We start from the raw sequence: 11318 nt of genomic DNA, 5'->3' as shown, positions 1-11318 counted from the left end.
CTCGCTCAGTCAGTGAGCGGGAACCGGTCTGTATGTGGGATCCGAACCCTCGGGCGGGAGCGCCGCCGCGCTTCCCAAGTGGCGCACTATCCAGTGCGCCACCGGGCCGGCCCCAAATTTGTTTCTAACCCACTTATTCCAACCAAATTCTTCCAGCTCCTGCTAGAGGACGAGGCTAGGAAGGGGAAAGCCATTCTTAAAAAAGAGAGCTAAATTTTTATGGGCTAAAGGGTCCAAACAAAGACCCAGTGAATACATGAGCTATACCTATCAGAAAGGATGTATCAAACATTTGAATTCTCACCAAAAAAAAACAAATACAAGTAAATATCATTTCACAATTCTTAGCACTAGGTTTTTATTTTTAAAACTATTCACCAATTCATCTGATTATAATTCTACTTCTTCAAGGTTACATATTTTCATATGATTATTAGCTACTTTGGCCATTCTTACTTCTTCCTCAAATTGATCCCCACTGTCACCACTACCACCAGTTTGTCATCTGCTTTTTAATTTTGTTTAAAATATTTTTGAATGTAGAAACTTCTCAACATTTATATAATAGTATCTACCCATTTCTTCCCCTTATTTACATATTTTATACTTAGAAATTCCTTCCAACTCCCAGGATCAGTTAATTATTTGCTTATATTCAAGAATTTTAAAACAAAATTTATATCATATATTTAACTATATAATGTATCAGGAATGGTATGAAGTGAGAATTTTACCTGTTTCTTACTCCCAGTCCCCACCTGCCCTGTCACAAAATTGCCAGTTTTCCTAATTCCATTTGTTGAATACTTTATCTCCACATTACTTTTGTATTTCATTTATTCAATACTATTCACTAAAAACAATTTATAAAAAGTTATTGTTTGTAATTAATGTAGTTCAGCATTATGCTAGGTTATTTAAAATAATTTTGATCATCTTGTATTTCATAAATATATATGCTGTTATTAGAATTATTAGACCCACAGGAAAAAATTCTAAGTTATTGCTCTAGAGAATCACAGCGGAAATTAGAATGGCTGTATCAAAAACTCAGTAAACTTTGGGCCGAGCCCGTGGTGCACTCGGGAGAGTGCAGTGCTGGGAGAGCAGCAGCGCCCCGCTGTGGGTTCGGATCCTATATAGGGATGGCTGGTGCACTCACAGCGCTCACTGGCTGAGCGCGGTGCGGCCGGTCTCAAAAAGGACAAAAAAAAAAAAAACAAAACACCTCAGTGAACTTTAATCTTCAACAATATTTTACCTTTCAGAAAGCACCTTATTTATTGTAAATTAATTTGCTCTTTCAGTTAGCTAATTAAAATGACTGAGAAAAGCAATGAATCAGGCAATTAAGCAAATTAGCACTATAGTTTGTTTTTTTTTTCCTTTTTGTCTTTTTTACTGACCGGCAACGGGATCGCAACCCTTGGTGTTGCGCCCGCACCGCGCTCAGCCAGTGAGCGGGAACCGGTCTCCACATGGGATCCGAACCCTCGGCGGGAGCGCCACTGCACTCCCAAGCGGCGCACTCTCCAGTGCGCCACGGGGCCGGCCCCACTATAGTTTTTTTTTTGTTTTTTTAAGAATAAAGACTGCCAGGATCAAATGTACTTTAAATATTCTGAGGAAAATATGTCTAAAATTAATGCCAGCATAAATACTACTTCTCTATTTTAGCCAAGACACTCTTCATGAATGCATATCAGTAGCAACCTTTATATCCCCATCTTACTTTCAACTATTTTCAAGTGTTTACAGAGTATAAGCTTTACAGTACTCGCTATATATAACTTTTATTATGAAAACATATAAAGTATATTCTCACCTGCATTTCTGCTCCATTTCATCTTTTAATTGCATTTCATTATGCAGCTGTTCTTCTAGCTTGTAGATCGTTTTTTGTAAACTTTCCTGCTTTTAAAAAAAACAACTCTTAGAATATACTAAGAATATTCATAAAGAAATTAAAACTAGCAGTTTTATGTTACCATTTTACATTGGAAATAATTATTTGCTTTAATCTTACCTTTATTTTCTATCTGAAATTTTTTATTATTAATTTAACAAGCATTTTCTCAAAATCTACTAATACATCAGGCAGTACACTAAGCATGAGCAATAGAAAAATTAAAAAGACTTAGTTCCTGTTCTCATGAAGCTAATAAATAGTGAGGCATAGGGAAACAAGAGGGCTAAAAGAACCTACAATGACCAAAAGACATATAAATAAATATTACAATACAATGTGAATGATAATAAAATTATATATAGGTGCTCTGAAGGAGAGAAGGGGGTCACTTCTAATTGTCAGGAATATGTAATGCTTGAGAAGAAACCTAAAAGATGAGAGAAATTTACCAAGCAGAGAAAGTGATAGATGGAAGGCATTTTAGCCAGAATAAACAATGAGTCCAAAAGTAGCAAGGCAGGAAAAAATACATTTGGGAAATGGGAAGAAATCAAGTGTAGCAGAGCACAGAGAATAATCAGTAAAACAACTCACATCAGATCTGAAAAGGTAAGTGGGACCATGATCCTTGTATGCAAAAATAGGAGTTGGGGACTTTAACCTGTGAGCATTTTAAACAGGAAAATGATATAATATTGGCATCTCAAACATCACTTCAATAATAATCAGGTGAATAGACTAGAGGGAATTAAATTCAAGGAAGAGCAACCAGTTAATAGGCTGTTGAAAATAGTTCACACAAGAGAGAATATGGATCTAATATAAGGCGGAGGCTGTAGGAATGAGGAGAAAATGGATAAATGTATCAATTAGAAGGCAGAATATATATAACCTAGAAACCAATTTAAAATAAGAAAGAACAGATACAGTACCATTATAAAAGATAGGCTACACAAAAAGAACTGCTGTGGAGGATATGGGGAGAGGAAAACTGAGTTTAGCTTTGGCCTAGTTTGAGGTGCCTGAGAGGTATCGATTGAGGGAGAGGGAGATGGGGAGAGAGAGGTGGGGAGAGGGAGATTGGGGGGGGGGGGAGAGTCAGGTCTGGAGCTCAGACAAGCAAGCTGGACGTGCATGAGATTATCTACAGAAAATGAGCAGAGAGCCAAGATCAGATATTTAGGAAACATTTCATAATTAAGTGAGCAGAGGAAGAAGATCCTGCAAAAAGGACTAAAAATAATATTCAAAGAGGCAGGAAGAATAAAAGAAGGAAATAATGGGAACATGAAAGAGTTAAAAAAGCTTGCAGTCCCAAACAGGAGGGAGTAGTCAGTATCAACTGCAGCAAAGAAGAAAAATAAGATACAGACTGAAAATTATTCATTGTATCTGGCAATTACAAAGTTGTTCATTTGCATCTCTACTAAAAGGCTTTCAAAAAAGAGTTGAAAATTAAATTATTTTATTTTTGTACTTAGTTCTAGAGTAACACAAATAGTATTTTTCCTATGTGATCTTACCAGAACAAAACATAAAGGCAGCAGCCACTGACAGAACTTATGGCAATTATTACTGACAAGATCAGCCCAAACAAGTCCTAATGTTCCTCTAATCCTACAGGTAAGTAATACAGTGAGAGATGGGTTAGTGCAACCCCTTATTGTTACCTTCCCTAGATCAAAAGTACTTTATTTTAAAGATTTCTGAGCCCTTGTTAGCTATATAACTTGCCAAACAGCTCTACTGGGATGAAAACTTAAATAGAGAAAGATGACCGTAACAGCTAATAAGTATCCACACATGGGGCTGGCCAGTTAGCCCAGTGGGTTAGAACGCAGCCTCATAATACCTAAGTCATGGGTTCAGATACCCACACCAGCCAGCCACCAAAAAAAAAAAAAATATTTTCATAGTACTTTCACTTTCCCCTTCCATCACATATTCTCTTACTTTTAAGAGTTAACACATCAAGGAGAAGAATTATATCAACATTTAAAATATGGTTGCTATTTTCTCTCCCCCTCTGTTAAAAATATGTAGGCCATAGTACAAAAAGTTCCAAAAATTCTCTAAGGATGGAGAGAGAATTATTCCTGATATTTTTCAGAAAAGTCCTGATTAACCCAAAAGTACATTCTCAAATGTAACCAAGAAAGATTATTTTTTAATTTCTGTCTCATGAACTTAAGCTATATGAACATTAGAGAGAACTCATAACTAAAATTTAACTAAAATTTAATTCCTAGAGTAATTTACTTCTTAGTGGACAAATTAGTTGATACTGATTATACTTAGATGATACTGATTATACCTAGTAGCCTCGAAGACCCATCCTCTGATCTTTTTTGCCTTAAAAATCTATAAGCTATGTTACCTGGACTCTGTTGCGCTATAATTTTAAGGTTGGTTTCAGCCCACAGGAGACACCAGCAGGAAATCAGAAGGTAGAGAAATAAAGTACTCATTCTGCCCATACCCTTCTGTGGTTCTGGCAGTGTTCTATGTTCTTTTTTTTTTTTAAAGATGACCGGTAAGGGGATCTTAACCCTTGACTTGGTGTTGTCAGCACCACACTCAGCCAGTGAGCGAACCGGCCATCCCTATATGGGATCCAAACCCGGGGCCTTGGTGTTCTCAGCACCGCACTCTCCCGAGTGAGCCACTGGGCCGGCCCGAGTGTTCTATGTTCTATGTTCCTCTTCTACAATGCCAGGCTTTCTCTGAGCTATGGTAATAAGATTTTCTCTCCCTGTCCCTTCAGTATAGAAGCAATGGCTTCCCATTGTTGTTAATCAATGAAGCTTCAGTACCCTTTATTGTTCCCTCTACTGATGTTCACAACATGTTAAAAATAGTTCCTTCCGGGGCTGGCTGGTTAGCTCAGTTGGTTAGAACACAGCCTTGTAACTCTAAGGTCAAGGGTTCAATTCCCCTTAATGGCCAGCTGTCAAAAAACAAAACAAAACAAGACAAAACCCAAAATAGTTCCTTCATTAAACTGTTTTCATTTAATGAATGCATGAAGAAAATGTGGTATATACATGCAATGGGATATTTTATTCAGCCTTAAAAAGGAAATTCCACATACTACAACATGGAAAATCCTTGAAGACATTATGCTAAGTGAAATAAGTTAGTCACATAAGGACAAATAGTCTATGCTTCCATTTATATGAGGTACCTAGAATAGTCAAATTCATAGTAGAATAGTGATTACCAGGGGCTGCGGGAAGGGTGCAATGGGGAGTTATTGTTTAATGAGTACAGATTTTAGTTTGAGATGATGATGAATACATTTGAGAAATGGATGGTGATGATGGTTACACAATTATATGAAGGTGCCACTGAACTGTACACTTAAAAATGGTTAAAATGGTAAATTTCATGTTATGTATATTTCACCAGACACAAAAAACTCTCTTATTTTAAATCTTTTCAATGTGTCATTTATTTTCCTGCCAAGACCCTTAATGATATATTGATTTAGCATATACTCCTAATTCCAAAGATTAAAAAAACAGTAACTGTCAGATCCCCATCCTGGCTAGCCACCAAAAAAACGAACAGTAACTGTCAATCTATACAGCAACTTAGAGTTTACTAACTGCCTCCACATAAATTTTCATATTTGATATTCAGGCAAGAAATCTGACTGGAGAGGAGACTAGATAAAAAGTGCCATAAAAATCTAAGTGCACTAACTATACATTCACAAGCAATATGTAAGTTTACTCAACATCACATGCACAAATACATTATCCACAAAACGTTTTTAAAAAACTAACAAGAAAATACCTACCAAGTTTTTGTCCACATTGGAGCTAGTTCTGTTATCATTAGGATTTGCTGAAGATAAATATCTGGGGGGGTGGGGGAAGAGTTTAAAAAGAAAACAAAATTTAAAAAACTCTTTAATATCCAACAATAGCAAATACTACATGCCTATTTTATGTTCAGTATTATGTTAGCTCTGTTTGACAAAAATTAAGTATAGGCTCATAATTATTTTTGAAACATATTGCATATATTAAACAAAACCCCCAGTCATGTCTGAAGCAGCACCCTGTAATCGTAGGACTTAATATTCCTACAGCAAAACATATGAACATTCATACCATGTAGGATAAATAAAAACCATGAATAGTCTTAACATAGTTCAGATGCGGTTTTTTGGTCATGAGAACAGGTTATAAGTTTTGCCACCAAACAAATAACTAAAAAAGTTCAGTTGTAAGAGCTTTTTGGATTCAAGAATTGGGGATAAGGAATTGTTAACCTCTATACATAGGTGTAGAATCACCTCCTTTGCCCCCAACTATACTTCAGCAAAGCATAATATTGCCTTTCGGGGTAAAAAAAAAAAAGTTTAGAGTTTGTGCCTAAGTGGTTGAAAACACAGAATCAAAGTTTGGGTGCTGTCTTGCTAATCATTTGAAACTCCAAGTCTTGCAGTGTTCTTTAAAGTCAGTGTGAAGTTATAATTATATATAAACACAAGCCATTAGTAAGCTATAAAGGTCTTCTGTAGATATTTTATGAGATTATCAAACAGATCGAAATAGATCATATACATGAAAAAATTTTCCAAGCTATCAAATACCATGTATAGGTAAGGTACTGCTGCTGCTGCTCCTACTACTACCTCCATCATTCGTTACCACCATTACGACTTCTACCATCACCGCCACTGCAGCCAGCACCTTGCCTGATTAACCAACAGAACTCTCTCAAAAAGAGATCAAATAGTTATAGTATACTTCACAGCTGTTAGGAGGACAGCTGTTAACATAATAGATATTAACAATAAATAATAGAAGATCATCAAGTGTCCTTTAAAAATCATTAAACATAAACAACGGTACTCTAAAAGAAATCCTAGAAATATGTCTACTCAAGTTTTCCTTAGAAAATTATTCAGATCAACTAGAGACTCAAATAACTAGAAGACAATAATAGGGGCTATGCAGCAGGTTTGTAGAGGAAGGGTCCTATGTAACAAATGACAAATTCTAGATACAGTGCAATTTAATTCCATTGACTATTAAATATCCCAGAAATTCAATGTGAGATTCTGCTTTTGTCATGTAAATAAAAGCATATAGCAATGCTAGTGGAATCTGAATTAGATAGATCAGACTACCTGATCTCTAAGATACCTTCTAAATTTAACATGCTATAACTGAAGTTGATGTTTAGCCTTCTTCAAAATTAGTAATACAAAGTTCTCTGAATGCAGCAGGGGAAATGTGGGGATACCACCTGTTCACATCCATTAATTCTTCCATTTTCTGTCTTTTTTCTTTCAAGGTCCTTGCTTATTATATTGTTTCTTTTACATAGAGTCTGGTCATTTGAGTAACTTTTTATGAAAGAGGAGTTGGTATAGCAATGTAGCTAAAAGTTTAAGGCTATTATAAAAATCATGTTTAATTCAGCTATACTTCAGCAATAAAAATCTCTGTACTTGATAACTAAAAGTATGTTTGGCTCTCAGGGATAAGAATTTCAGAAGTTTTCTATTTCATACTAGTTTATTCAAAATTATACATACATATTATAGTAAGGTTAATCAATATATTTCTGATTCTTCTATTAAGGGCAACTATCCCTTCACCCATTCATGTAATAAGCAACTACTTAAACAGTACTACATTAATCAATAAGGCTGTGACACTTGAAAACACATATAAGGGCCGGCCCATAGCTTACTTGAGAGAGTGTGGTGCTGTTAACACCAAGGCCACCGGTTTGGATCCCTATTTAGGGATGGCTGGTTAGCTCACTTGGGAGAGCGTGGTGCTGACACCACCAAGTCAAGGGTTAAGATCCCCTTACCAGTCATCTTTTTTTAAAAAAAATTAAAAAATAAAAGCAATATAATTTCTACTTTTAAGAAACTTAAAACTTAGTTGGGAACATGAAACCTATAAATACAAGGAAAACCCAGAGAATGTAAGTACATGAAAATGTAGTACAAATAGTATGAGTCATGATTATTTAATGCAAGGTTATCTTCATATAGAGAAACCTGAATAAAATAATTAACTGCTGTACTCTACTACAAAAATCCAAAAGCAACGGGGGTTTGTTTATATCATCATCTTATGTTTTTCAGAAACCAAGCCAAAGACTAATTGATAAAAATAAAACATCTGATAGGATGCCTCAGCAAAAACCACCCTGAGGGCCGGCCCGGTGGCGCACTGGAGAGTGCGCCGCTTGGGAGCACGGCGGCACTCCCACCGAGGCTTCGGATCCCATGTGGAGACCAGTTCCCGCTCACTGACTGAGTGCAGTGCAGGCGCAACACCGAGGGTTGCGATCCCAACACCGAGGGTTGCGATCCCGTTGCCGGTCCCCGGTATGGGCGCGACACCGAGGGTTGCGATCCCGTTACCGGTCAGTAAAAAAGACAAAAAGGAAAAAAAAACCCCACCCTGAACCTCTTCTGTGTATGTATGCCAATATAAAATAGCTACAATATTATACTCATAGAGTGTTAGGGGAAAAAAAGGATTAAAATACTGGGCTTTTCTAGGAGTCAAAACTCAAATACTAGCTACCTAGTTGGTGATGCAAAAAAGTATTCAATATTGTTTCACAGTAGGTTACTGGAGAAGTTTCATAAAGCAGAACTGAACTGCCTTCGTGTTTTCTAAACTTTGACCTGAATCACACTATAAAAAAGTTTTATCTAAAATGACAAGATCTTTCCCTTTAAAATAAGGTCAGCTAACAATAAGCTCAAATTTAATAATTACACCAAGCAAACCAAATATTTAATACCACTCCAATGGAGTATAATTTGATTAAGTGTACAGATTTTTGAAGTAATAAAAAATAATATTAAGTAGATTTAACATACCCAGTTAAGTGTTGCCATATTGTTCACTGTATTATACTGGTATAGCACTTTGTTTAGATTTTTATTACGTATTACTTACCAACATATATTGTACAATTTATCCATTTTCCTCACTGGGATGTGAGAATTTCAAGAGAAGGTACTATATCTTATTCATCCTTCTCTGTGCACCATGGTGTTTAGTATATACCTCACAAAGAGTAAATTATCAAACATATCTGTTGAATAAATGAATGCTCAGCACACTGAAAGAATGTTAAATGTTTCATACATCTGAAAAGACTAAAGCTAACATTAGCTTATTCTAATGGTAATAATAGCTAACACTGAGTGCTTACTCCATACAAAGCATTGTTTAAGTTCTACTGTGTTTTGATTTACTTAACTCTTACAACAACACTATGAGGCAAGTATTATTATTGTTATCATCATCCTTATTTTTGAGGAAACTGAGGCATAAAAGGTTAAAGTTATTTGTCAAAGGTCACAGGATAGGTAATACTGTATTACATGTTATAACACATGGTGAACTCAATAAATGGTTTTTGGGAGGAATCATCTAATTTTTGAAGAACTAAAAATTATAGCCCTTTGGTATCATCAATGTAGTGATGATAATGCTAGAAAAGCCTTTATATTGTTCCGAAATGTATTATAAACCATAACTCTAGATAACAATATTAACTGGAACATCACTATTAACAGCATCTTTTGACCTACTCACTGTTCCAATTTGAGGATATAATATCATTCAGCAAAGAATGTCTAAGAAACAATATCTTGAACATGGAAGAGTTTCAAAGAAATTAAATATGAAATAATGGAAATATCATGCATTGCAGGAAAATGACATAGTATAGTATCTCTTTATATACCATTAAATCTACTTGAAACGACTTTTACATATCCCTAAGAAAATAATACAACAAAATTAGCACCTACTCCTAAAATCACCGTTTAGCATACTTACCTACGATTGCTATAATATGTAAATCCTACAAAAGGTAGTTGATTCCCAACAAAAGCTTTAGGAATAGGGAATGTTTCTTCATCTCCTTTATCTTCTTCCAAATCATCAAAATTACTAGTATCAATGTCACTACTTAAATCAGGTACAACTGGTGCTACAGCTAAAAATGGAAACAAAATTAGTTCTTTATTTCAAATTTAATATGTAAATAAAATGAAGCAGCGATTTTATACCAATTACTGAAGGTTTCTCTTTCGAATAGTTTGTGAACCAAAAATTCCAAATGAGTTGAATCCTATTATACTAAGTTTCACTATGATTAAAAATCAACAACAATATTGATCATTATGTAATTTTATGAAACAATTATCTTCAAAGTCACCTATAATTACCATCTATACCTCAAGATTAACTTGAATATGACAAGTCAAGTATTATGAAGGTTTGTTTTAGAATATGTCATAATAGGGTAGGGTGAGGGGAAAGGAAAAGGAATATGTTATAGTATAAAATACTCAAAAGCATTTAGGACTATAGAAAAAACTTCAAAAACTATAGCATAACATACTGTACTCAAAAGACTGGTTAGTTTCAATTACAGTACTTTTTTGTTAATCTGCTCTATAGCAAGCTAGAAATCAAGGTTACTTCTCAGTAGCCTCTGGTATACTAACAATTTGGTACTGAAATATTTTTACTCATCTAGAATCTAGATGATCAGCACCACCACCACCCCCATATCTCCATAAGATTAAGCCACAAGGAGCAAAGGATTTTGAATTATATTTTCAGACTAGCTACCTCCAGAATCAAGTAATTAAGGAACTGTTCACTAAGGTATTTGCCATATAGCTGTTAGGAAAAAAGAGCAGGAATACAATACATGAACTTAGCATCTTTGATAATTACGAACTTGATGGGAAGCAAGGCTTATATACACTTAATAATATAAAATCATAGGTGACAATGTTTAAATATTTATAATGCAGAAGAAAATACCATATGTAACTAATACTACTAACACCTTCTTTTGGAGCTTAAATATGCTACGAGAAATACATCTAAAAATAAATTTTAGGAAAAATGTGTTTTAGCTTAAAGATGTAGCAGTACAATAAAACATCACTGAATTATTACCATCAAAATACTGAATAATTATTTTAGATACAATCATGTTCCTTCAGAGAGAAAGAAATGAAGATGAGCAAGCAAACAAAAACAAATGAACTAGTTTCATAGTCTTAATGTCATATAAAGGAAACATCCTTCTTCTAAATCATCTGGGTGTCCCAAGCAAGAAACATCTATTGTTCAGTCTCAGACACAGTAAACTATTTGATACATTTGGGGGTGAAACAACATATTAAGCCCAATGAAGCTGTAGTACTAATAGTAACAACAGGGCTTCCAGTCAAGATGGCAGAATGGATGGTCCTCAGCATCACTCTCTCCCACAAATCAACCAATTTACAATTATTAAAAAGTAATGACAGCCAAGCTGGGGCTGCCAAAACTCAAGGGAAGAGGAGGAGAGACCTACAGAGCTCATGAAGGCAGGAGAAGCCGTGATG

General features: G+C 35.1%; 1 protein-coding gene across 1 annotated transcript in view; it reads right to left on the bottom strand.

Annotated features, from left to right (window-relative positions):
- Window positions 1–11318, bottom strand: part of ROCK1 (Rho-associated, coiled-coil containing protein kinase 1) — a 96230-nt gene that overhangs the window by 59551 nt on the left and 25361 nt on the right. Inside the window, exons 8-10 of the mRNA XM_008575709.1 lie at window positions 9748–9907; window positions 5712–5772; window positions 1826–1914 (exon numbers count right to left, since the gene is read on the bottom strand). Coding sequence (XP_008573931.1) covers window positions 1826–1914; window positions 5712–5772; window positions 9748–9907 — 310 coding nt within the window. The remainder of the gene's footprint in view (window positions 1–1825; window positions 1915–5711; window positions 5773–9747; window positions 9908–11318) is intronic.

The sequence above is a fragment of the Galeopterus variegatus genome, unplaced genomic scaffold, assembly GCF_000696425.1.
Source record: "Galeopterus variegatus unplaced genomic scaffold, G_variegatus-3.0.2 Scaffold1225, whole genome shotgun sequence".
Classification (NCBI taxonomy): Eukaryota; Metazoa; Chordata; class Mammalia; order Dermoptera; family Cynocephalidae; genus Galeopterus; species Galeopterus variegatus.
Note: the sequence above shows the minus strand (reverse complement) of the source record. Positions and strands in the feature narration are given on the sequence as shown.